The sequence below is a fragment of the Nothobranchius furzeri genome, chromosome 10, assembly GCF_043380555.1.
Source record: "Nothobranchius furzeri strain GRZ-AD chromosome 10, NfurGRZ-RIMD1, whole genome shotgun sequence".
Lineage (NCBI taxonomy): Eukaryota > Metazoa > Chordata > Actinopteri > Cyprinodontiformes > Nothobranchiidae > Nothobranchius > Nothobranchius furzeri.
In genome coordinates this window covers 41188211-41215639 of record NC_091750.1, presented here as the reverse complement: position 1 = coordinate 41215639, position 27429 = coordinate 41188211, and the positions used below count along the sequence as shown (strand labels likewise).

General features: G+C 42.7%; 1 protein-coding gene across 2 annotated transcripts in view; it reads left to right on the top strand.

Annotated features, from left to right (window-relative positions):
* Positions 1-2192: 2192 nt before the first annotated feature.
* LOC107386025 (pbx/knotted 1 homeobox 2) overlaps positions 2193-27429 on the top strand; it is a 340801-nt gene continuing 315564 nt past the window's right edge. The window contains exon 1 of one of the 2 annotated variants that reach the window (XM_054730428.2): positions 2193-2293. In XM_054730428.2, coding sequence (XP_054586403.1) covers positions 2276-2293 — 18 coding nt within the window. In that variant the 5' untranslated portion in view covers positions 2193-2275. The remainder of the gene's footprint in view (positions 2294-27429) is intronic. The other variant, XM_015960183.3, reaches the window with a different exon arrangement.

Below are 27429 nucleotides of genomic sequence, written 5' to 3'. Positions count from 1 at the left end.
GTTTCTCCTGCTGCATCGTCTCCACTGTAACCTGTGCTGTAACATTGTCTTCTCCTTTAGCTCTAAACTGTAATTCTATCTGTGTGCATTTTAATTTGTGTTTTTATGTTGTTTTCATATCATGTCCTGATGATTGTAAAGCACATTGAATTGCCTCTGTGTTTGAAATTTGCTCTAGAAATAAAGCTGCCTTGCCTCTTTCGTGGTTTAATCATGCTTTAATAGCAGCACTCTTGCGGCCTCTAGTGGCACAAAACAATATTACAACTGAGCAGTAGAAGGCCACAGACATGCCACTGCTGTGACCAGTCATCAGCAGATTATGGGCATATGATGTGGTCATGCCCAGACTTAAAGGCATGTTGGAAGCAGATATTTGTCTTTGTCAGAGATTATTGGGGTGTGGATTGGGCCTACAGCTACCATTTCTCTGTTTGGGGTCACTCCTTCCTCTAAAACTGTCCTCAAGAATTGAGGCATTTGCAGCTTTCACTTATTAGCTCGACGTCTCATTCTTTTAAAATAGAGGTCTGAATCACAACCATCACACACACATTGGATCAGAAAAACCCTCTACTTTGCTAGACTGGAGAAAATCAGATTCCTAATGAAGGGCAGAAGGAGTAAAAATGATGACCTGTGGGGTTCGATCTACAATTATGTAGGGAAGCTGGACTTCCCTGAGAACTCGGGATGATCCCTCAGACTACATTTCCTGGTTAATGCAGCTTGTCAGCATGTATGAATACACACACACACACACATATATATATATATATATATATATATATATATATATATATATATATATATATATATATATATATATATATACATACACACACACACACATATATATATATATATATATATATATTTTTTTTATATATATATATATATATATATATATTTGAGTATGTTTATTTACAGGAGTAAAAGCTGAGCTGAAATCTACAAAGAGCCTTCTGGCATGGCTTCCCTGCTGCTCTAGGTGGGTCAGGGCAGTGTGCAGGGCCATGGCCACAGCATGTTCTGTGGGTCTCTTTGATTTGGAGGCTAACTGGAATGGATCCAAGTAGCTGCTGGCATGCACTCCATGATGTGACCCAGCACCAGTTTCTCAAAGCAATGGCTGGCTCTGATAGTCACTGCAGAACTGTAGCAATGAGGTGTCCTTCCAGGTCGCTACGGTCCTCGGCTCAGACAGTTGCCATGACTTGAATGTTGTTGTGTTAATTAGAAATGTGTACAGGGCTCCGACATGGCTCAGAGGGTTGGGTTCAGCTGTAAATGCAATCATCCATAAGCAATGGCACCACAAATTTAAAGAAAACTCAGCTAATTATTGAGCAGCACTTGTGTTTACAAATGCTAACCTCAATACGACATTCAGCAAAATTTGTGCTCCACGATCCTCTGATTGAAGGAGAGGATTTAGACTTTTTATGATTTCTCACCTAACAAAATAAAAAACTGAAATTGGTTCCTCTGTATAAATGGTTAAGTGTAGTTGCACTGAACGTCAATGCTAGTCTGGCCAGTAGCGTTAAGTTGTTTCTGCTGCCAGAGTCTTTAGGTAAGGGACACAAAGGTGTCTTTCCTCCTTCGGGACTGTACTCACTCTCAACCTAAGGGAGGTGTGTGCTTTTTCTGCTGGCTGCCATCACTTCTTTACTAGCCTCTGGTGCCTCCAGCATTTTTCTTTTAAACTTTCTCAGCATTGTGCACGTTTCCCCCTCTCAGCTCTACTTTGTAGGTTACTTCTTTTCCTGCGGTGAACGGGCAGCTCATTGGTTAGTTTGAATGCTGCTGCTAACTAATGAGCGGACAATTGTTTAATGTTCAAGTCGGCCATTGCTGTTATGAAGGAACTTTTGCCACAACAGGGAACCCTTCCTCCTCTGGTCAGCTCATGGGCCCCTGAACAAACAAAGACTACAAAAAGTGATTTTCTAATGCTGTACTTCAGATTAAACTAGGTCTGCCACATTATTTAAGCGTTTTCAGCGTGTGTGTGTGTGTGTGTGGCATTGCTTAATGCACTCCTGATTCCAGGAGAGACAGATCTGGACCGTTTGTTTAGTTTCCAGTGGATTTGTCCTTCAAAAGCAAGCAACCGCGGTCTTTTCAGGAAACCAGGTCCTGCGAGAGTGGTTTTTCCCACAGATCACTGAAGGCAGCAGCAGAAGGGGAAGGGGTGGGAGGAGCCTGTGTGTGTGACGTCAGCTGCTGTGTGGAGGAGTATAGGCTGTGCTGTCAGCCTGGTGTCAGTCTGATGAAGATTGGCATGCAGGTAAGCTGTCATTCATTCTCAGTGTGAGAGCAGAGAGCAGGGCTGTAGCGAGGCTTTCTCCCTCCATTCTCCCCCCTCCATCAGGAGAGCCAGGGCATTATTCAGCCAGGCAGGCCAGAGTGGGGGGAGGACAGGGAAGAGAGAGAGAGAAGCATTGAGGAGGGAGAGAGGGAGGGAAAGGAGGGTGGGGGGTGAAAAAGATAGAGGAAAGGAGGGAGGGAGCGGCGTTTTGTGCAGAACCAGCGGATCGGTGTGGTTTTGCTTGGCTTTGTTCTGGCTCGGGTTCACCCTTAAAGCAGGAGGCTGAGGGTTCTGCATGGACTCCAGAAGCACAGATCTAGTGCTGCAGCGGGAAAGCCAGCCATTCACGTGGGTCTTTGTAGGCTTCTGCAGATTTGGACTTGGTCCATGGATTTTGGTTCCGAATAGTTAGAGAGCAGAACCGAACAGGCTGGTTCAAATGTGTAAAATGCACATTCAGCTGTGTGTGTGTGTGTGTGTGTGTGTGTGTGCGTGTGTTAGAGCGAGAGAGAGAGAGAGAGAGAGAGATTATTATTATAACTGCCCTTGTTTTACCTTCAAGAGTTATTCTGTTGCTTTTGGACCTCCTTAAAGCAGCGATACTTTGTTTTTATGTTTTTCTTTTATTTGTTCTTGAGGTCCAAATTTTTTAAGTGGTAAAAGTTTGGATCCGTCTCTATTAGAAGCTCAGGGTTGTTGCTCTGACCCATAGTTCTCATGTGAACCGAGTCCTCTCTGGACTGGACCTTGTCTCTGAACAGTTCTACAGCTTTGACCCCGAGGGTCTCAGGTATCGAGTGTGGCACACACCTTCTACAGCAGGAAACTGAACATGGAAATGTTTCCACTTCCTGTTGGGCATATACTCTTTTCTTCATCAACTGTCCATTGGTGACAGTGGGCATGCTGGGAAACTGACAATGATGTGAAAACGTGTTGTTCAAAGCAGAGACACACGATGAATACCTAATATGTGCATGTGTGAGCGTTAGCCTCAATAAAGCGTTTTCCACACAGAACAGTGAGAAGAGAACCTGGACGTAGAGACGTAGGCTTTTCTGCACCAACATGAGACTGAATCATCAGCTGGCCCAAGCTGCAGCTGGTCTAACCGGCTCAGGGAAGAGCTGCCACTGTGTGGACTGGAGCTCCACAGATAGTGTTATTATTAAAAGGTCCGTCGTTGAGCAACCATAAACAACGGGTCACTCTGAGTGTTTCATGCAGACTGAACATGAAAATAGTCTCCTACACCTATCTCCTGCATTAGCTTCTGATAGAAAACAGACGGTGAAACTCTAGGATTAGAAGATCCTGACAGATGTACGTCACACTGTCACTAACTTTCATGGACTTATCCATCTGGACTCACGACGGGGAAGGCTGTTGTTGGTTTAGCTTCCAGGAAACAGCAGAGAACGTCTCAGCTAGTAGAAGCTTACCGTTAGCAACTCTACCACACAGCAGAACTCCTCCAGGCTTGTGTTATTTGTGGAGATAAAACATTGTTACAGAGCAAACAGTCAGTGGTAGTCCTGTTGCTGTTAGCCGATCAGAGGAAAGATGTCCACATATCAGGAAGTAAGACTTGTCGTCTGAATCTACATCTCTGTGCTGAAACAGGTATATCAGAGCTTTTTGTCCCCAAAGTTCCTACAAGAGACCACTGCAGAAACACTAATATGTGCATGTGTGAGCGTTAGCCTCGTGATTTTTATCTTGAGAGGTGCAATAGAAATTATATTTTCTTCTATAACATATGAGTGGAGGACATCTTTATGCCTCACCATTAGGGATTGATTCACTTATAACAGTGTGTAATACATGTTAATCTGTGCAAATGCTCCTTAACTCATTCACTGCCAGCCATTTCCTGATCGGTAAAGCCCTTCGCTGCCAACGTTTCTCACCGTTTTTACTGTTTTATTAAGAGTCACAGAACGTTACATGCTAGGTTGATGTCAACGCCAAAACAAAGCGGAGACTCACCTCTTACATCAGGAAGAATCAGCGCATTTCGAGTGTCATCCATTCTTTCATAATCTGTTGTTGAATTGTGATCGGCAGAAGCTTTTCCGGTTTGAGCCTCATTTTTGTTAAAGTAGTGGCCCAAAACAATCTAACACATGGATGTTCTGCTTCCTGATCACGTGACGTGTGACGTATGTGGATGAAGATCAGCTTTACCCCAAAATTCCACTATCTCCGCTCCGCTCCGGCACGAACTCCGCAGAAAAACGGTCCTGTTGTAGTCAATCAGAGCTGCTCCACTACTGCAGCCGTGCGGCGCCCGCCGTCCGGCAAAAATAGAATCGATCCTATTTTTGCCAGATGCCGGAGCACCTCCGCAGTCAATGGACAGAAATCACAACTGCCCAACAGGAAAGGGAGCAAGCACAATTGCCATTATTTCACAATAAATCGATAAACAAAACGCGTTTTTTTGTTTCATATGCACAGGTTTAAAAACTTTTAACAACTATCAATGGTGGTTGAACTTTAAATGCACAAAAATAAGCCATAAATACAGTTTCCACTATCAAAGTAGTCACCCTTTGTTGATCCAAACACTGCTGATATCTCAACACAAATGATAGGCAGATTAAACAGTTCATTTCAATGCTTCTCCCACACAACGGGTGTTTGGATCTAACTTCCGCATTTATTGCTCGGACTGTATCGCAAGATCTCGAAAATCCCGCGCATGCCTGTTTGCGCACCTAATAATAATAATAATAATAAAACATTTGATTTAAAAGCGCCTTTCAGAACACCCAAGGTCACTTGACAGAAAACACTTAATAAAAGACAATAAAACAATAATAAAATCCAAACAAGAAAAAAAACAAAGAGAGAAACAGTTCAATAAAATGAGAGGTTGCAGGCAGATTTAAACATATGTGTTTTGAGTTTTGTTTTGAAAAGGGTAAAACTGTCGATGTTCCTGATGTCTGGGGGAAGTGAGTTCCAGAGACGAGGAGCAGAGCGGCTGAAAGCTCTGCTCCCCATGGTAGCGAGACGGGCAGAAGGAACCGCAAGATGGATGGAAGAAGAAGATCTGAGCGAACGGGATGGGGTGTGAATACTAGGGATGCACCGATGGATCGGCATTTGATCGTAATCGGCCGATAGCGCCTCTATCGGTTTTGATCGGAATTTTCAAAATAGATCAAAGCAGACCGATCAGGTAGGGTTGTCACGGTAACCAGTGTAGCGATAAACCCCGGTAAAAAAAAAGTTGACAATAATAATAACCGTCTTGTTTTTAAAAAAAAAACTATATTATCTTGGTGCTTACCGTGGCTGCGGTGTAGGCGCGGTGACCCTTACCAGCCACCGTATCATCTGCTGAAGTTGCCGGCGGCACATGCACACTTTGTTGTTTACAACCAAAACTTTCTTGAAGCTAAAGCTGAAATAATGGCCAAAGGAGGAGACGGAAGCGCTCAGGAGGACATTTATTATCCGTCAAAGAAGACAAAGTCGGAAGTATGGGCATATTTTAGATATTTGAAGAATGCAGAGGGAGTTTATAGAAGACGGCTATCCTGTTTGCAGCACGTGCAGAAAAAGTCTGTGAAAGGCAGCAAAGCTTCAAATCTCATGACACATCTGCGTGACAATCACCCACAACTCTACAGTCAATGCAAGGCAGACTAACGTTAGCGTTTTAGCTAAAATAGGTGATCCGAGGATTTGGGTTTAGGGAGAATGCAACGATTCGCTATATAAAGCAGCCGCAGCGCCGCTACCTGCATATAAACCATGTCGTGGACACCGCCATGTTGAAATGACGCTATGCATTACGGGGCTCCCAGGGGCAGATAAGAGTTGGTCTCTCTCCGAGAATAATTATGAATTTAACAATGATTACTGCCTGATGCCATTTTCCCACATCTGCAAAGCTCACTGGAAGGACACAAACAGAGGACAATATTTTCCTGATATAGGGTTTATTACTCAAGTAAGGGTGAAAAAAAGTATCTGATTAGAAGGCTACTTAAGTACTGAGTATCATCTGATCTAATATTTTTAAATGATAACATCAAACAGACATAAAATAAGAAGTTATGGGCAAATATTGGTATTTTGAAGACTAAAGGGAAAAAATGTAAACAAATAAACAACATAATTACAAAATAACACATTTTAGGCTAAATTTAGACACAAACTGAGGACAATATTTCCTGACATACAGGGTTTATTTAATTGTGTGAAAATGTAGCACGTTTAAAAAAGAATACCACGATAATACCGAAAACCATAGTAATTTTGGTCACAATAACCGTGAGGTTAAATTTTCACACCGTGACAACCCTAATACAGACCATTTTAGATTAGGTTACATTTCCTTTATTCCCAGATTATGTAGTTTGTTGCACTCATTATAATGTTGTAGAAAATTTCTGGCCAATCCAAGTGATCGGTATCGGTGATCGGTATCGGTGATCAGCATTCTTTGATATAGGTGTCGGTGATCGGCAGCAAAAAACCTGATCGGTGCATCCCTAGTGAATACTTATAAGGTCTGAGATATATAGAGGAGAGAGGTTGTGGATTGCTTTGAAGGTATGGAGGAGAATTTTGAAGATGGACCTGAATTTCACTGGGAGCCAGTGAAGCTGTTGGAGAACCGGGGTGATGTGGTGAAAGGAAGGGGTTCTGGTGATAATACGGGCTGCTGAATTCTGGAGCAGTTGTAGTTTATGAAGGAGTTTGTTGGGGAGACCATAAAGAAGTGAATTGCAATAGTCGATACAGGAGGTGACGAGGCTGTGGACGAGAATGGCGGCAGTGTGAGGGGTCAGGGAGGGGCGGAGACGTAGACGTTTATGGAACGTAGACGGAAGTATGTTGACCGAAATATGTTATTAATGTGAGCTTGAAAAGAAAGTGAGCTGTCGATGATGACACCCAGACTCTTGACGTGAGGGGAGGGGGAGACTATGGCGCTGTCAATAATTAAAGAAAAGCTGTCAGATTTTGAGATGGTGGATTTAGTGCCAACTAGAAGAAGTTCAGTTTTATTGCCATTGAGTTTGAGGAAATTAGAGGTGAACCATGATTTGATTTCAGAGAGGCAGAGTGTAAGGGAGGATGGTGGGAGGGTTGAGTTGGGCTTACTGGAAATGTAGAGGTGGGTGTCATCCGCAAAGCAGTGAAACTGGATATTGAATTTGCGGAAGATTTTGCCGATAGGGAGGAGATATACTATGAAGCGGAGGGGCCCCAGGACAGAGCCCTGGGGTACACCTGACTTGACTGGGGAGGGTTCTGAGGAAAAGGATTTTAACTGGATGAACTGAGTGCAGCCAGTAAGGTAAGATTGAAACCAGCGGAGGGGTGTGTGAGTGATGCCTAAGGAAGAGAGTCTATTGAGGAGGATGGGATGAGAAATGGTGTCAAAGGCCGCACTCAGATCGAGGAGAATGAGAATAGAGATTAAACCAGAATCAGCAGCAATGAGTAGGTCGTTACTGATCTTGATGAGAGCCGTTTCTGTGCTGTGGTGGGGACGGAAGCCAGACTGAAACTGTTCATAAAGGTTATTGCGGGTGAGATGGGAATGGAGCTGAGATGCAACAGTTTTCTCTAGGACTTTGGAAATGAAGGGAAGATGGGAAATGGGACAGAGGTTATTGAAATCATTCGGATCTGAACCAGGTTTTTTTTTAGAATAGGGCTGACTGAAGCGGATTTGAATAGGGAGGGGACCGTACCAGAGGATAGTGAGGAATGAATAATGGCTGTTATAAAAGGGAGCAGAGAGGAAAGGCAGGATTTAACTAAAACTGTTGGAATAGGGTCTAGTTGACAGGTGGAAAGTTTGGATTTGGTGATGTAATCTAATAGTTCTGAGGGATGGGGAAGTTCAAAGGAGGAGAACTGAATGGAGGGTTCAAATAAATCAGGAGAGGGAGGGGAGGAATGAGGTAAAGAGATGGATTCTATTGACCTTATTAAAAAACTGAAGGAGAGAGTTACAGGTTTCTGAAGAGTAAAGATGGATGGGTAAGGAGTCGGGAGGCTGAAAAACGCTGTTCATAATGGAAAATAATGTCTTAGTGTTGCTGGAGTTGGACAAGATTGTGGCATTAAAAGAGGGGCGCTGGGGTTCAGGTCTAGGGGGCCCCCCTAACACAAGGGGGCCCCAGGCGGCCGCCGACCTATGCCTAATGGTAAAACCGCGACTGGCCAGCAGTGTAGAGCAGCTCTCTAGTGCTCAAATTGTGGTGGGGATCACCAGGTTGCGTTTCGTGGTTGTGGTCTATATCGGAAAACAGTGGCTGTGAAGAAATCCTAGCATGCAGTGGGGTTGCTGGGTTTAGTGGAGGGTCCAGGAGGGGTGTATGTGTGTGTGTGTTTGAGGGGTTGGGTGGTGGTGGAGGGGTAAAGGATGGTGGTTGAGTGGTGGTGAGAAACAATTCTGATGCGGCAGGGGAAGTGACGACTGATCTTGGGCTTCTCTGGGTTGATCTTAAGGAAGTTTGGGAGGCAGCTTGGTCACAGGGGGCTGGAGGCGCGGGGGACTCCAGCCTCATTGGTGTTGCCTGGCAGCGGGAAGGTTATTGATGTGTAACTTAATGGAAGAGGTTACTTTTACTGAATGATAGGTCTACCCTAAATACGAACCCGTCTGGTCTGAGATACCTCCCAGGTGACTGCCGGAACCTGGCGGATCTATTTTGCATCTGATGCAGCTTGCAAACCCTAACCCTAACCAGGAAGCTGGCCAGAACGAAATAGTTCAGGAAGTGAACTAGCTTTTATTTATTGACTTATTTTTTTTATTATCAATTTGAACAAATCAGAATTTGACAAGTTAAACTGGGCGTTATCAAAATAACTCAGACACCATTCCCTTCTCTAAACATTTAAAGAGGTAATTTCTTAATGTGAAGTTAAATCTTATTAAACATTAATATGTAGTACATGTGGTAAACATTCATAATATTAAAATAATATACGCGACGTGCCGATGTCTCGTGTAGTCATGCTAATTACGAACTTTTACAAGCTGATAAATCTCAAAGTACATGACTGGCATGGTCGAAACAGCCAACATTACTTTTCATTTAAATTGCAGTACAACGTTTGTGTGATCCAGGGCCTAAGGCAAAGCGGGTTCGAAAATAACTCTTTTAGCCCCGTTGACTTGCTTTCATTTTTTTTTGTTTTTCCAGGGACCCATGAGCCGACCGGAAAGGGAGGAGACTTAGGCTCCCTATGGCCATCGCAGTCACTGAATATATTTAAAAATCTGTGGTGTGAGTTTTGCCCGGACCACACTGTGCGATATTTGGGCATCGCACAGGATTGTTCATGTCACAAGGTGCAGCGCAAGATTTCAGTGAGGCAGACTGCACCACGTCTCTCTCCAGCAGGACAAGCTGCCTCATGAACACACCTCCGGAAGCATACGTCGTTACACATACCATTGACCAAAATAAAGCAGAAAAAATAAAAACTTATTTTTAGTGTCTGTTCGTGACCCTACTCATTTTCCTCAAAGAGAAAGTTTTGTTTTTAAAACACTCGCTTTGGCGTCAGACTCCGGCTGCGGGTCTCCCTTTCCCGTCTTCCAGCTAAACGGCTGATCTGTCTGCTGGACATTCTTCCTTCTCCTCCTTTATACACAAGAACCCACTAAACTACAGAGAAGTAACAATCTGACACAGATCGCTGCAATATCTAAAACTTTGCCGTGAATTCTGCCTGACTGCTCAGCAGTTGCGCTCCGTGACAGCTCACACCCGCTGTCATGGAGCGCAACTTCCTCTGTCCCTCTGCAGCAAAACACTACTGAACCATCCTTATTGGTTGAATATGGGAGATTTCCACCAACAGCAAAGGGATCTCATGTTTTGATGTTTTATTGTTTACGTTCGTGAGCTCATCTCCTCTCAGCTCTCACAGATCACAGAATCACGGTTTTCACAATTTATCTGGTGGTCTAAAAATGGTATTTTAGTATAACTCTGGTTTAACTTGGGCTGTTAACAGAAAGAATAACTGGTGAGTAGTTGATAATCCGCATTTGAAACCTAAATTGAAACCAATGCTCAGAGAGGCGGAATCTTGCTGCTGCAGTATCCCAAAGGTGTGTTTTCATTGGCCAGCTGCAGACAGGAGTTATAAGTTTTTAAGCAGTGCCTGAAGACTTTTTAAGGCTGATTTGGTCGTGAGACGGCCCAAAAAGCTGTCACAGAGCCTGTCAGGCTGTACATTCACAGCATGGTGCACATATAAGCAAATCACCCTGACATTGACTGTTTTTTGTCATGATTCTGCTCAGGATGAGGAGTTAGGGAAAGACAGCCAAAAATCACACACTGTGATCCGGGCTTTAGAGAGCTGTCCATGCTCGGAAGCCATCAAATCCGAATGAACTAGAGATGTTTTGTAAAGAAGAATGGTCCAAAATACCTTCAAGCAAAATCCAAACTCTCATTGGAAGCTATAGGGAGCCTTTAGAGGCTGTTATTTCTGCAAAAGGAGGATCTACTAAACTGATAAACAGAGAAGGAAGTGGTGCCACCAACGTGGCGATGTGTCATTGTGTCAGTATTAGTCGAAATGCCAGCAAAAACACAGTTAAAACAAGTCTTTTGCTGTGTTTAAAAAAGGTACCAAGACGAAATACACAGAGTGAGCGTACAAAAGATGTTTAAAGGATCTACTAAATATTGACTTCATTTCTTTTTTGTGCTGCCTTATTTTGTTTAAACAAAACTTTCTGAAAATCCTATGAATTTAGTTTCACTCTTCAAATATCACTGTGTGTGTCTCCTATATGATATATTTAACAGACATTTTTGGTCCTAACAACAAACGACTTCTACAGGAAAATCATGAAGATCAACAAGGCTTTCACGTTCCACTGTAAGTGTTAAGTAGTGGGTGTAAAAGTCCAGAACCAAACCAGAACCCAGAGGTTGTTGCTGTGGTTTGGTTTCCTTCATCATCATCATCTTTATTTATTTTGCACTTTTACACGAACGCCAAGGTGAACCAAATGGCATAACCCAGCATCAGTAAAATTAAAAACATCCTAAATCAATGAAATGGAGGGCCACAATACAATAAAATTTACAGCTAAGTCCTAAATAAATAGTTTTGTGAGTTAGAGCCATGCTCGTGTGCACGTAATTGTTCCCACAGATGTTTGTTCTTTCTTTGTGTGTACAGCACATGGTGAAGCATCACAAGGAACATCAAACTCACTCCTTTATCCTCCGCAGCCTGCTGAGATTCTAATTGATGAATTATGTAATCGGACCTGCAGCCGCAGGGCACATTTACATATTCCCATTTCTGCTACATGGGAAATGACAAGATGAGATAGGACGCGGTGCATTCCTGCAGCAGTGTGTGTGTTTGTGTGTGTGTGTGTGTGTGTGATCACTTATATAGTGATGTAGTGAATGAAGGAAATAAAGAGTGTAGAGAGCATATGGTACAAACCAATTAGAGTATTTATGGATGGCCATTAGACAGTAAGAAGATTAAAAGCTGATTTCCCTTTAATTTGTCTCCAGCGCCACTCGGCATGAAACCACAAAACACGCAGAATAAAATATGTTTCTCTTGTGAAGGGGATGATGGGTCTTCTAAAACTTGGACCACTAATCCTGCAGGTTTCCTTCTGCCTTCAGACAGGAATGTGTCTGCTGGTGTCACTCGCTTTTCCTTATTTTCCGTCTTTAACTCCAACTGGGAGCATGTGGGAAATTACATTTAAAGCAAATGGAAAGCTAACTAATCAAATCACATTTTATTTCAATGGATACTTTTCAGCATCTCATGCTGGTAATTACACACATGAGCAAAACACACACGCTCTCGTCTCTCATACAAGAAACATTTCTGAACATTGAACTAGTTACAATTGAAAACACTGTATTAGGTTTGCAATCGCTTTCATATCTGTATCAACTATTCCCACAGAAAAGACAGCTACAGCTACTGCTACGAGCTGTACCGGTAAACTACACTGAAGACCAGACTTTAAACATATCATCCAGACTAGGTGTGTGGCCTACACCTCAAACCAGGTCTGTGACGTAGTTTTAATGACTCAACCAGCCAATAATGTAGAATTAATAATAGCTGTTAAGTAAAAACATAACTCCGTAGGGGTCTTTTTGACTTGAGTAAAGCTGTTATTACCTTCATACATTCGCAGGGCTGCCAACCTTTGAACATTTCAACGAGTGACACGGTGTCAAGAAGTTGGGAGCGGACAATTGCCGACCGTTTAGAGCGGGTGGGGGTGGGGGGCTATTAATGTTGACTTTTTGTGCCCAACATTTTAATTACTTATTTCTACTCTGTACGGAAGAGGATTAGAGCCACTGACGAGAAAAAGAAAGAAAGCTCTTACTTTTTTCTCAGAATTCTGACAGGGAATTCTCGGAAAAAAGTCAGAATTCTTTTTCTTTTCTTTTTTTTCTTTTCAGTGGCCCAAATCCTCTTTCGTACCTCTGACTTTACAGAGGGAACTGACCTTTGTAGAAAGATTTAAGATCCAACTCTCCTGAACGTCTTCACATTACCTACCTACCAGCAGTAAAGAGTTGCAGGAACTTTAAATTATAATGAATGTAAATGTTTTAAATTCCATATAGGGGTGGGTAATATCATGTCATTCATAATATTTCCAGTTATTATTTCCTGCCAAGAAAAAAATCTATCATGTTAAGCTAACTTCATTGATGTAGTTGCATCCACTAAACAGGATTATGTTCATGTGGGTCATCAGCATGAAGTTATTGAAGTTATCAAAGCAAACATGGCTGGACTCAGTTTTACTGTAATCTGTGTCTCTAAGTGTGTGTGCTGCTGTAATGAGTGGATGTCCCCACTGTGGGACTACTAAAGTCTACTCTATTCTATCAAATGTAATTCATATCAGCCAGTATGGAAAAACACATTTGAGGAATTTTTGCCCTTCCAGGCTTCCGTACCAGTAACGTGGTTATGGAGGAGGGGTTCGTCTCACAAACAGGAAAGACACACTGGTGACGCGGTGAATGAAAACATCAATTTCATTCACCGCGTCACCTACTAATGTAAGAGAGGGAACATGTGAGAGAGCCACCACGGTAGGAAGCCCAGCTTGCTGTGAGTGAGAGCAGCGATCTGTGGCTGACGAGTGAAAACAAAAGAGAAACATTCGGGACTGAAGCTCCGTCAACACCGGCTGGCGATGCGGCTGCATTTTTAAATAAAGCATGTCGATATGGCGGCGCGCGCAGCCGCAGCTCACAGTTCTGGGAGGAAGAACCGGGCATGCCCGTCCCATCAACAGCAGGTGGAGCTCACCGCTCCGCCCATCTCACAACCAGAGTGGAAAAAAGCTCATCGGCTTGGATTACCATAAATCCTCTAATACTGGCCTGTATTCAATTAACAGCCGGGTATCACATTTTGCCCGGTGTCGGAGTCGGCGGAGGTGAATAATGGCCGTTTTTTTTTATTGTGGCCGGGTGGAATGTGGTAACAAGCAAGTACCACGGGGGGGGGGGGGGGGGGGGGGGGGGTTGTGTCATCCGTCTCTTTTGATTTGCCAGTGATAGACTGCAAGGGTAACTTTAACCATGGCAGGTGCGGAGACGAAGAGGAGGTGAAAATTTGATATAAAGTTCAAAGAGAACGTGCTGATTATGCTGCAGAACACTGGGGAGCAGTAGGGGTTGTATGAACTAGTTGACTTCACTATAGTGACTTTTTATGCCTGTCATCGACTAGTCGTTGTCACGTGATAATGACCAGCAAGATGCAGTCCTCGAAAAAGAGAGCAGACTGCTGTCAGCAGGTGACAAGCTCCTGCGCGTCGGGAGGCAATGCGCTGTGCCAGAGCGTCGATACTGACACCCGCCATAAAACGGACATTTAACCAAATTGTGACCTTTACCTTCTTGCAATTTAACCTTCCCCTCACCCCATCCTAACCTTAACCAGCTTGCGCATGCAAAGCTCTGATTGTTGACGCGCTCCAGACATCTGCGTCCTGAGCACGGCCACAGCAACATTATCAAATTAGGTGTTGCCACCTCAAAAACTAATTTAGCACGCGATCGTTCATGTCGGCTCATTTCCTTCTATGTTTTCTGTCTTTTATTTGTGCCTGATGCTTTTCGCTGCTGTGGAGCGGGGCACATCACCTTGTCCTCTGGTAACGCACCTAACTGATGTGGCCGGCGAGCAGCTCACACTCCGCTGTTTCTGCGTTCGGTAGATCTTTTAGAACTGCAGTTCAAAGGTAACCCATAAGGTGAATAAATGTGAACCCAGGTAGCAGTTTTTCTTTAGGATTGAGAGGAGATGCAGGAAGATAATAAACAGGCAGGACAGAACAATAGTCAAATAAAAACAAGTTAGTTTTTGTACCTGGTGGTTGCAACAAACAGACACCATTGAAGGTAATCAGAAGTGAGGAACAGAAAATGAAATAATTATTTCAATGTTTAGAGCAAGGGCGTAGGAACTTTTTGGAAATCTAACAAATCTGTTGTAGGTCAATATATAGGTCACCTTCACTGAAAAAAATACATTTAATGATTATTTCTGATTCTAACGTGTCACTGAGTGTTTCATGCAGTCTGAACATGAACATAGTCTCCTACTGCTATCTCCTGCATTAGCTTATGATAGAAAATCAGATAAGACGGTGAAACTCTAGGATTAGAAAAGTCTGACAGATGTGACTCTGGGCATAAGGCAAAGCCCAGAAAGAGAAGAAAATAACTTTTATAGCAAAGTTCACTAACATTCTGTTTGTTTGTTTTTTGATCGGGGACCCATGAGCCAGCCAGAAGGGGAGGAGACTTAGGCTCCCCATTAGCCAGATCCAGGTGATTACCGGCCAGCGTGGACGTTTTAATTATAAAAAAGCTGTTTATGTGTCAGTACTGTTTTATTTTTATTTAATAGCATGAATGTAGGATATATTATCTTATTCATATGGGTAGATATGTGTAAACAGATTTAATACAAGACTAAAGCTGTGAATATTCAGTCTGAATTGATCTGACTCTCATCAGAATATTTTAAACTACATCAGCCAACAATGCTGACCAACAATCAGAAAAATCTGTTTGCTTCTGACTGAATGAAAAAAGAAACAATTCACTTACAACAACAGCTGGAACTACATTAATATTCAGATGGACAAAATAAAAAACAGTGGCCAAAATTGCAGTCTAAATCTACCAGAATGCAGAGTTTAACACTTATTTTTCTAATATTTCTAAGGAAGCGTGTACAGAATGTAATTTATTCTTAAACCGTGCTGCCCAGCCCTACTTGTTATGGGATTGCATATATTTAACTGTGTTCACTTATTATTACATTCAAATCTTCCTCTCATCAGCAACCTAAAACCATCTCATTCTTCACTGTCTCATCCTCAGCAGGTCTGGCTCTCACTGTCTCACCCTCAGCAGGTCTGGCTCTCCCTGTCTCACCCTCAGCAGGACTGGCTCTCCCAGTCTCACCCTCAACTGGTTCCTGCTGAACTTCATCTGATCTCTAATATAAAAACAGTGGACATGAATAAGGAGTAAAAATACTGTTGGACGACTAGTGCAACATTAAAATCATGGTTGTTATAGTATTATTTAGTCGTGTTCACTTGTTATCATGCTCAAATCTTCCTCTCATCATCAACCATCTAAAATCTCACTCCACTGTAGCACCTACCTGCACCTCAGCAGGTCTGGTGCTCCCTGTCTCACCCTCAGCAGGTCTGGCACTGCCTGTCTCACCTTCTTCATCATTTTCCTGCTGAACTTCCTCTGGTCTCTTATATGAAAAAAGTGACATGAGAATAAGGTTTAAAAATAAAAAGTGATGAGAATGTCACAAACAAGCAACAATCACACTTACAAACTCCATTTTTATGTGGAGATTCAACTTTTTTATTTATTTCGTGTCAAATTTTTTTTTCTGCTACTGTAAAATTCGCCATTTTTTGTTGACTAGTAGTGTTGTTTAATGTTTAATGCTAACTAGCAAGATGCTTACGTTAGTCAGCCACTTTAGCGTTTGACCAGAAATACAATTATACTCTTGGACTAAATTATTACCAACTCACAATTCCTTTCTTTCTTTTTTTGCCCATGAGAAGAACTTGCTGAGCTGCTGCCGTCTCTCTCTGACATCTGTGTCTGCCCCGGTGTTGGTACAAGATCTGCTCGGGTGCAAGATCGGCTCGGGGTCCGTCGACTGCCCATGACGTCAAAGTAGTTGATTGGCTGAACATGAACCTTACGGAATTACGTAATCACGTTACGTTTGTATCACGTTACGTTGGTCCAAGCAAATCTTTCTGTTGGAAAGATGGACAACTTTTACAAAGAAATCCATCATTAAGTCTGTGAAAATACACTTTTAGCATAGAGCTGCATGTATATTAGGGCTGAACGATTAACTGCATGTGCAATTAAATTGCGATGTGACAAAAGGAGATTTTCTAATCGCAATGACTGCAATTTGGCAGCGAGTGGTTAGCGCAATGCTAATATACGTAGAAAAACCCATAGGAATGCTAATGCTAATATCACCGATTACATTCTTACAAATTATGAATTAGAAACGTGCCAAATGATTACATTTGGAGTCTAATAGAAAGTAAAACTACCATTAATCAAATAAACACAGACAGGTATTTTAGTAAAGCCAGAAAACTTTTAACTCCAGAGTTTTGGCTATAGCAGCTATGAGCATAACTGAACTACGCATGGACAAGACGTCAAAAACTAAACACAAAATACTTCAATAAACGGGACGCACTTCGTTCCTGCAAATACAATTTCACAGGTGTTGCTAATACCTATGATCCTTCAAGGGATGTGCTCAAAGAGGAGTTCAACATTATGAATACAATATAGTGTTTTATTTTACAAATACTATTATAAACACAAACTTATGTCTTAATGAACATTATTTTAATAACGAAACTGCTAAATTCATTCCAACAGTATAGATGTGTAGTGTATTTTGTCCGAGTGGGTTTGCTGTACTTTGACGTCATCGGCAGTCGAAGGACCCCGAGCTGATCTTGCACCTGAGCAGATCTTGTACCGACACCGGCTCCGACTCCTGCTTCACTCAGCCAGCCTGTCTGACTCCCTGAGGGGAGGGGCTGTGTCGGAGAGAAGTCCGCTGTGTCTTTCAAAATAAAAGCTCGTGAGTCAAATATTTCAAAATTAATCTTTTTCTTCTCCATGTTATTGGGGGGGTGGGGGGGCAAATGCGCGTTTGTCCAATATTGGAGGGGACACGTCCCACCCGTCCCCCCAGTTCCTACGCCCTTGGTTTAGAGCAGCAGGAACTCTGAGAGGCTGCAGGCGCATTAGTGAGTTTGCGGCAGCTGCGCAGGGGGAGGGGGGAGAGGGCTGAAGCAGAAACTACAGTTGATAAAAGAAATGTGTTTAACTTTGAAAATGTGGGCGCAATTTTAATTGTCAAAAACTCCAGCAAGCCATTAGTTCATTTTGCTCAAATAGAAATTGAGGCCTGCCTCTAATTCTGGCCCTCCTTCCAATAAAGGCCTCGAGCTTGATGAGCTTGAGTAAAATACAGGCCCGGGCCTGTATTAGAGGATTTACGGTAAACAGATGGGATTCTGTGTGAAATAAGCCAGATAAATTATTACTTAAATGTTGTTTGTGCATGTTGTCCAGTAGCTAATGCTATCAACAATATCATCAGGTTTTTCATAAGCCCTACACACTGTGCGTGATGCGCGTTTGGGGAGTGCAGGCGCTGGTTTAGTGTGAGATTGGAGGAGCGGCGTGAGAGCGTGTGAATAGGTCAAATGTGTGTCTCATGCTCAGTGCGTGAGAGTTGGCAGCCCTGCGGTCATTCATCTGAGTTTACACAAGTGCCCTGTGGAGTTCCACAGGGCTCAAAAATGGTATCTATTTTCTTTGCTTGCAACCACCAAGTTAAAACATGTAAACAGTGTTTATGGGTGGCAGGTTCCTGCTGTTCAGAACATGTAAAACTTGATATATTCCACCTCTTTTAAAACAAGTGTTTAACTCCTGTTTAACAACCATCATGGTTGCCTGGAAACAGGGCATACAGACGTGGACAAAATTGTTGGTACCATTCTGTCAATGAAAGAAAACCCCACAATGGTCACAGAAAAAACTTGAATCTGACAAAAGGATTAAAAGGTAAAAAGTTCAATGAAATTTAACCAATACTTTTCTTTCTGAAACATGTTATTTGGGAAAGGCGTCCTTCCAACCTGAAACAACTAAAACAGTTTTCTCATGAGGAGAGGGCCAAAATACCTGCTGAGAGGTGCAGAAGTCTCAGTTACAGGAATCATTTGATTGCAGTGATTACCTCAAAAGGTTGTGCAACAAGTATAAAAGTAGGGGTACCATCGTCTTTGTCCAGGACTGTTCCATGGGTTTATTTTTAAATAATTCAGTTGAAGCAAGGTTGAAAAGCAATGTCTGACTTTTATTGGTTACATTTCATACAATCTATGCAATTAAGCTCTGTCTCCGAAGCCGGAAGCGTTGCCATGGTGATTTTCCGTCTACTCTGCTGCCTTGCAGCTCAGATGCTGCAGATCTCGAATGGCTTCTCTGGGCTGTTAGCTTCATAAGTAACGTTGCTTACGTGATTGTCTGGGAAGCTGGGAAAAGGTTCACAGCATAACCCTAACCCACAAATTAAAATACGCATGGATAGAATTACAGTTTAGAGCTAAAGGAGAAGACAAAGCCAACTTTAGCTAACAAGCCTTTAGTTCAGCGCCAATGTTAGAAGTACAAAACAAGAAAATTAAAGGGAGAAGTGGCCGTATGCAATTTAGAACTTCCTTGGATTAGGTTTTTAAAACAGTTGCTGTGAAAGCGGGATTCTGAGAGGTTCTGGTTCGGATCCGAAAATGTCCCTGCTGCGCTGAAGAAACGCTTAAGCCTGGTTTATACTTCTCTGTGAGCTCCGCAACGAAGAGACACACACGGAGAATGGGAAAGGTTTTCACATTGGAACTTCTGTTCAGGCAGCGGAGGGTTGTAAAGCAATTCCCCGCCAGGACAACAAAGGGTGTAGCGCTGTTCAGTGGTATCCTGCCACCATGACACTCGTGTATTCAGTCCCCGATAGCGTATAGGGAGCCTAAGTCACTTCTGCATCATGGGTCCACGGAAGAATGAAAAGATGAATGTGAGTCAACGGGGCCGAAAACGCTATATTCTAATCCGCTTTACCTTACACCCTTGTTCGCACATATGTTGTACTGCAATTTAAAAGAAAAGCAATGATGGGTGCTTCGACAACGCCAGTCACGTACCTTGAGATTTATCAACCTGTAAAAGTTCATAATTAGCATGACTACAAACCAGAAATCGGTATGTCGCATTTATGACGTCATCACATAAGCTCTCTATATATATATATCTTTTAGACGCTTTGGGGAAAATGAACGCCAATGTGGCGTGATGACGTCATCAATATGCAAATTAGCATTTGACATCATCTGGCGACATCTGGGTGACTTTCTGGGTCAACTTCAGCTACTTTTTATCAGGGGGAGTTGGCAACACTGCGGACAAATTTATCCTTCATTCTCCTCCACCTCTTCATGCGGTCGCCACCTCTAAACCCAAATTTCCCGTCGTTTCCGTCCACGTTTTCTCGATATTTTGTACTCCTTCACTTATGGGTGAATAAATGTTCATATTTTCAGACTTTTTCTACGATGCGTTCTTCAATCTGTTCTGGGTCTGCCACTAAATATCTGTTTACTTTTTAACAGAGCTACAGCGGTGCTGGTGACGAATATAGGGTCTCCGTCACTTTTGACGGATGTTTAAAATTTTGGGCCTGTCTCCGTGAGCCTCTGTGAGCCTGTCGGAGAGACCTTGCACCGACGCATAATGGCGCTGCACGTCTCCGCACCGATGCAGACGGAGACGTATAAATCAGGCTTTAAGCTCGGTGAGGAGGATACAGCCTGCTGTGTGTGTTTAAGTATTGTGCACGTGTGTGTTCGTCTGAACAGAGTTCAATAACTACAACAGTCAACCGATGGCCATTAAATTATATGTCCTCTTTTCCCCGGACATGTCCACATTTCACTCTCGGTCCGTGGGGTTTCCTACATTGATACAAATATCTGGTTTTTCATCCAGGAGCAGGGATCCAGTTATGGGTGCTAGATATCTTTCAGGGAAAGATCCAGTTTCTGCCTATATTACAATATGTATGGACTCTCAGCGTAGCGGGATTCTGTTGAGCGGAGAGGACGCAGAGCACTGATCGTTGGTGTGCCCGCCGCGTCCGGCGCACGATACATTCACTTTATTAACACATGATCATTCATATTTGTTTATATCCTCTGGTACTCTGTCTTTTAATCAACATATTGTAAACAACTACAGAGCTTGGGGAAGACGTGATAAGAGAGGTTAAACGCTGTGGTTTTCCATACATCGGACCAGTTAGTTTTGATTCTACCATATTCATCTGCTAAATAGGATGAAACGCGGACATTTTCACCGATCTATAAATGCTCCACAGATTCCAGGGGCAGACCGTGAAAGCGTACGTGTCCGGAGAAAGGAACTTTTGATCACCTTAGTGAATGGAATAGTAATAGTGGAATAATCCAGGAATGACCAGAGAAAGAGAAAGCAGAGCTACAGGAAAGACTCAGCTACCTTAGTTTCTGGTGATTTGTGGGGTAATTAACCTGGGAGCTGCAGGGTGTTGAAGTTGTTAGCGCAGCACTTCTGCTTAACCACACAATTCATCTTAGAACCACTTCTTCCTCTCTATATGCTTCCTGTACTGCTGCAGACTGGGGCTGAGGCTTTGCGTCACGTCGAGTATCATCAGTACCGGCAACATCATAGTCTATATTATTTTACTCTCCTAGCTCTTTAATGAGGCAAACATTCTTTAAACAATATATGGTGCACAGACATGATTGTTCTCAATAAATGCACTCCTGTGAAGTTAAAGCCCCCCCCCCCCCCCACCGGCTTTCCTACATCACAAAGAATAATTACTTTGCCAACTACCTCACGATAATGAGTTAGTGCACTTTTATCTTATCTAAGTGTGCATAATTATGTCCGTCATTATATTAGATTATTTCATGCATAATAAATGAACTCAAACTGTGTGTGGTAATTAGCATGCTCAGATGTTGGCATTGATAGAAGCTTCATGGTTGCTCTCTCCAGATGAAGTCAAAAATCCACTAAAGCACCACAGTCATATGTCTGTTATTGTCCACGTTACTCACACACACATGCACGCGCGCGCAAACTCACACACACTCACACAAAAACAAACACGCACACACATGCACACGGACGTGCGCACACACATATGAACACGCACGCATGCACACAGGGACACACACATACAATCACACGAACACGCACGCACACGGACATGCACACACATGCACGCATGCTCTCACACACACACACACACACAAACACACACACACACACAAACTCACACAAACATGCAAGTAATATTTCTCTGGTTTACGGGGTTTTGTCTTGCCATTGGCTGCCCGGGAGACAGCCTGATCTCTGAAACGGTAGTGATGGCAAAGAGGCGAAACATAAGAGAATCCTTACATCCTCTAGCTGGGTTATTTTTGGTGGACAAAGCTTTTCACGGTCCTTCGTAAAAAAAAAAAAAAAAAAAAAAAAAAAAAAAAACAATCATTGCAAGTTTGAAACCAGAACTCATGACACTAGAGAAAGCTTCCCTACAAACTGTTTTCAAGAGATGCTTCTCTTCAAGCAGTCCAGACAATAAATGTCCCCTAAAATGGATTTTGTTGACATTTACCGAGAGCAAAACACTGACATTTCTCAACCTCTAAAAGGTATTGTTCTGTGGCCCCACAGCTGACAAACCAATAATTAAACCAAACAGCTTTTATCCCTTTTAAACCATTTAAATGGGATTCTATCTGCTGGGTTGTAACTTTGATTTAGACACAAATGTCATTCTCTAGAGTTTCTAGAGAATATGTTTCCAAATCTTCTCTGGCCCTCAAACAAGATTACCAGAGTTGTGATTCCAGTTATCTTTAACTGCAGGTGGTTCAGAATGCTTGTGACCAAGTCCTCCAAATACACCCACATCACCCTGCTTCTCCAGCTTCACTGGCTGCCAGTCAACTTGTGGGTTAATTTTAAGATCCTGATTCTGGTCTTTAGGGCCTTACATTGCATGTGTCAGACACAAGGCCTGGCCCGCGGAGCACTTTTATGTTGCCCGCGAGATAAATATCAAAAACGTATTAAAACTGACCTGCTGGCAGATTTTACCACAAAGACTACAACTCCCAAGATGCTTTGCGGTGTTAGCATGGAGCCGAAGCACCCCCTTCTTTGTGTTTTTTCCAGAGTCTGCTGCCGGTGTCGGTACAGGATCTGCTCGGGTGCAGGATCGGCTCGGGGTCCTTCGATTGCCGATGACGTCACATTACTGCAAATCTACTCGGCTTTCACACACGTTTTGGAAAGACATCAGCAGTTTTTTAATAAATTCTTGTTTGTTAACACCTAAATGTTTTCTTTATAATTGTAATTTGTTAATAAAACACCATATTATCTTTGATTTGTTAAGAATGTGAAACTGCATAAAACCAACATCGGACTGACAAAAAATAGAACAGTACTTATATGTGAAGCCACATCTGTTTGTATTAATGTGGAGTTCGTCTGTATATTTCCTTAGTTGTTGTCTAAATACATTCATTGACTCAAAATATTGCTTGGTGTCTTTCAATAAAGTTCTTATATTTTATTTTGCCCCATTTCATCAACATCAAGATCTTTTGAGGGTCACCGTTTATCATTTGCTTATATTTTACATTTCCTTTAGAAATTCAAACACATTTTCTCCAAAAAGTGTTGATTTTTGGACTACAGGACTACAACTGCTAAGACTACGACCGCAAATTTGTTCTGACCCATCAAAATCATAACGTGATAACGTAACTTCCGTAAGCTTCATGTTCAGCCAATCAACTACTTTGACGTCATCGGCAGTCAAAGGACCCCGAGCAGATCATGCATCCGAGCAGATCCTGTACTGACAACGGTGTCTGCAGCTCCGCTGTCTCGGACAAGCTAAACACTCCTCTCACTCAGCGCCCAGCTTACTCAGCTATTTGCCGACGTTGAAGCCCAGAAACGGAGATTTTAACCGTTCAGTAATGTGTTCACGACTGAAAGAGAAAGTTTTCCAACTAACTTCCAGACAGAGCTGATATAACTCCAACGAGCAGCGACACGGTCAAATCAGCATGACTCTGTGTTTGCAGTCGTTGTTTTTCCTCCCTGACACACAACAACGTGGTCAAGCTGCTCAGACTTGTTCAGCAGCACAAACCTATTTGAGCACCTGTTGTCATCTAATGTTGTTATTATTATGACGAAAATGAACAAAACAACAGGAGTCTCCTCCTCAGCTCAGATCAGCCCCATGATGCAGGTATCTGGCTGGAATAGGTGAGCATCATAGTAAATCAGTGGAGCAAAGGGAGCTTTAAATATTTTGGTTTTATGCTGTTTTTCTGCTCCACAACATGAAAGTTAAAAGGTGAGATTTTGCCTTTTCATTTAAGATAAAATGATATATTAATTTTGTTGTTGGCCGGCGAGAAAAGATTTAACCTACAGTAAATAGGAAGTGGAAAGGCTGCAGATAGATGAATAGAATAGAAAATCCCTTTATTGTTCCTCAGTGGGAAAGCTAGATGTCACAGCAGCGATGACAGGAGAAAATAGGGAGAATAAAAAAATAAGAAAAATGAATAAACAACAAGAAAACATAAATCCTGAATAGATTTTAAAAATGCTGAACATATGACAAGTAATGAATTCCACTGATGCGTTTATTTAAGACTGATTTGCTCGTGTGTAATTTGGTTATTCCACATTCAGTGTTAATGCAAAAATAAGACTGTTTCCAAATTAAAAGGTTCAACATTGCACATATGTTGGTAAAGAAAATGAGCAAATTTGCCATCACTTTTTCAAAAGATATTAAGTTTGGCCCCCAACTTTGTCGCAGATTTTCATTTCGGCACAGTGTGAATTTGAGTTTGACACCCCAATATACATGGAAAAGCAACATCTTACATTGGTGATCTTCTCAGTCCCTACACCCCCAGCAGGTCCCTGAGGTCCAGTGACCAAAGCCTACTGGTTGTGCAGCACCAGGCTAAAGACCAAAGGTGGCAGATCATTGTGTGACCTTCATCATCACCCTCTCCTTATTCTGCTCTTATTCTGCCTTTTCCACGATCCACTGATTTCCCTCTTTCCTATCCATTTTCTCTCTCCCTTTCTTTAGTTTTAATCACAATTGTTTTCTTCTCATTTTAAACATAGTTTATCTTTATATAGCTATATATACACATATATATCTATATACACACACACACATATATATATATATATATATATATATATATATATATATACACACACACACACATATATATATATATATATTTATATACACATATATATATGTATATACATATAGCCTCGTGATTGAAAGATCGTTTTCTTTCTTTCTCGTTTTTCTTTAGTTGAACGCAACGCGAAAACAATATTAATAAAGAACAAAATGAAGAACAACAGCTTCCTCTACTGCACATTTTCTGTCTATGTTTGGCAAATATGTTGAGCTTTTACATACATTTCTTGGAAAAGGGTCAAGTGTTCTAATTTTACTTGATTTCAGGAAATCAACTCAAGACCCCAAACAGTGTTTAGTGACTCACATTGGGGTCGTGTCCCCTGATATAAAAATCCATGCTCTGGAGAAGGAAGGCTACTGCTGTTCCTATTCTGAGAAGATCTAATTACTCTTCTTGACACTTAGTCCTCTGTGGGCTGGTAACACCTAGGAATACCAAGAAGAGCTGGGAGAGTGATGTCTGGATTTCTGATGTCTGCATCTCAAACTTGGATATGTGGTAGAAAATAGATGAACGAACAGGTGAATGAATCAGTCAATGTACAGATGGATGGATGGATGGCCTAGTGTCTCTGTTGAACCTGTTCTGTGTGGTTGTTCATATATTAATAAGATAAGATAAGATAAGATAAGATGACCTTTATTAGTCCCACAAGTGGGAAATTTGTTTCGTTTACAGCCAAGCAAAGTAAAAGTAAAAGTTATGCTGAAGAGGGAGAAAAACATTAAAATACAATACAATAAAACCGACCGCAATGAGATAAAATAAATTCAATACAATAGACAGTTTATACCTTAAGAATGGGTTAAAAAGTAATAAATAATAACCATACTAGATACAGCTAGAAATACAGAGTACACTTCAACCGACAGATTTGTTGTAAAGTCTGACAGCAGTGGGGAGGAAAGACCTACGGAATCTCTCTGTCCCACACCTTGGGTGCCGCAGTCTCCCACTAAAAGAGCTGCTCATAGCTGTCAAAGTTACCTGCATGGGATGAGAGATATTATCCAACATGGATGACAGTTTAGCTGTCATTCTCCTGTCACTCACCACCTCCACAGGGTCCAGGGGGCATCCTAGAACAGAACTGGCCCTGCGGATCAGTCTGTTCAGCCTCTTCCTATCCCCCGCAGAGATGCTGCTGCCCCAGCAGACCACACCATAAAAGATGGCCGAGGCCACAACAGAGTCATAAAAGGTCTTCAGGAGAGGGCCCACTACTCCAAATGACCTCAGTCTCCGTAGTAGGTACAGCCTACTCTGCCCTTTTCTATACAGGGCATCTGAATTATGAGTCCAGTCCAGTTTATTGTTCAGATGGACCCCAAGGTACCTGTAACTGTCCACAGTCTCAATGTCCATGCCCTGTATGCTCAGTGGTTGAAGCGAGGAATGCGTATGCCTACGAAAGTCTATCACCAGCTCCTTAGTTTTGCTGGCATTAATCTGTAGATAGTTCAGCTGGCACCAGTCCACAAAGTCCTGAGTCAGTCTCCTGTACTCCTTGTCATCCCCATCCTTGATGAGACCCACAATCGCAGAGTCATCCGAGAACTTCTGCAAGAAGCACTGATTTGAGTTATAGGAGAAGTCCGCAGTATAGATTGTAAAAAGGAACGGAGCCAGAACCGTTCCCTGGGGGGCCCCCGTGCTGCAGATGACACTCTCCGACACACAGCCCTGAGCCCTCAAATACTGTGGTCGGTCAGAAAGGTAGTCCAGAATCCAGGTAGCGAAGTGATGATCCACTCCAACGTTCACCAGTTTGTCCTTCAGAACCGAGGGAAGAATGGTATTGAAGGCACTGGAGAAATCAAAAAACATGATCCTCACAGTACTCCCAACAGTCTCCAGGTGAGCGAGCGAGCGATGCAGGAGGTGGATGACCGCATCATCAGCACCAATGCCAGTTTGATAGGCAAACTGGAGCGGGTCCAGTGAAGAGCCCACTAGGCGCCGAAGCCAAACCAGAACCAACCGCTCCAGAGTCTTCATAAGATGGGATGTTAGAGCCACCGGCCTGTAGCTGTTAAAATCCTTGGGGCGTGAAGTTTTTGGCACCGGAACTACACAAGATGTTTTCCAGAGCTTTGGGACTCTTCCCAGCCTCAGGCTCAGGTTGAAAATGTGCCCGATTACCTCACACAGTTGGTCCGCGCAGGACCTGACCACCCATGCGCTGATACCATCTGGACCCGCTGCCTTCCTGCCATTTATCCTCCTCATTTCCCCCCTCACCTGTGTGGTAGAGAGGGACCAGCCAGGACCTTGCGTAAAGTGTGTACTAGATACTGTTACTGAAGGTGAGGAGGGGTGAGAGGTCAGAGGTAAAACAGTGGTAGAGAGGGTGGGAGAGTCAGCAGCCGACGTTGAGGTCTGCCTCGTAGCCGAGTCAAATCTATTAAAGAATTGATTCAGTTCATTTGCCCACCTCACATCCCTCACAGGCAGAGAGTTCTGATGTTTATGACCTGAGATGGTTCTAAGGCCTCTCCAGACTTCACTCACATTGCTTTGCTGAAGCTGGTTCTCCATCCTCTGCCTGTAGGTGTCTTTCCCATTCCTTATCAGTCTCCTCAGTTCTCTCTGCACTCTTTTCAACTCCTCCTTGTCC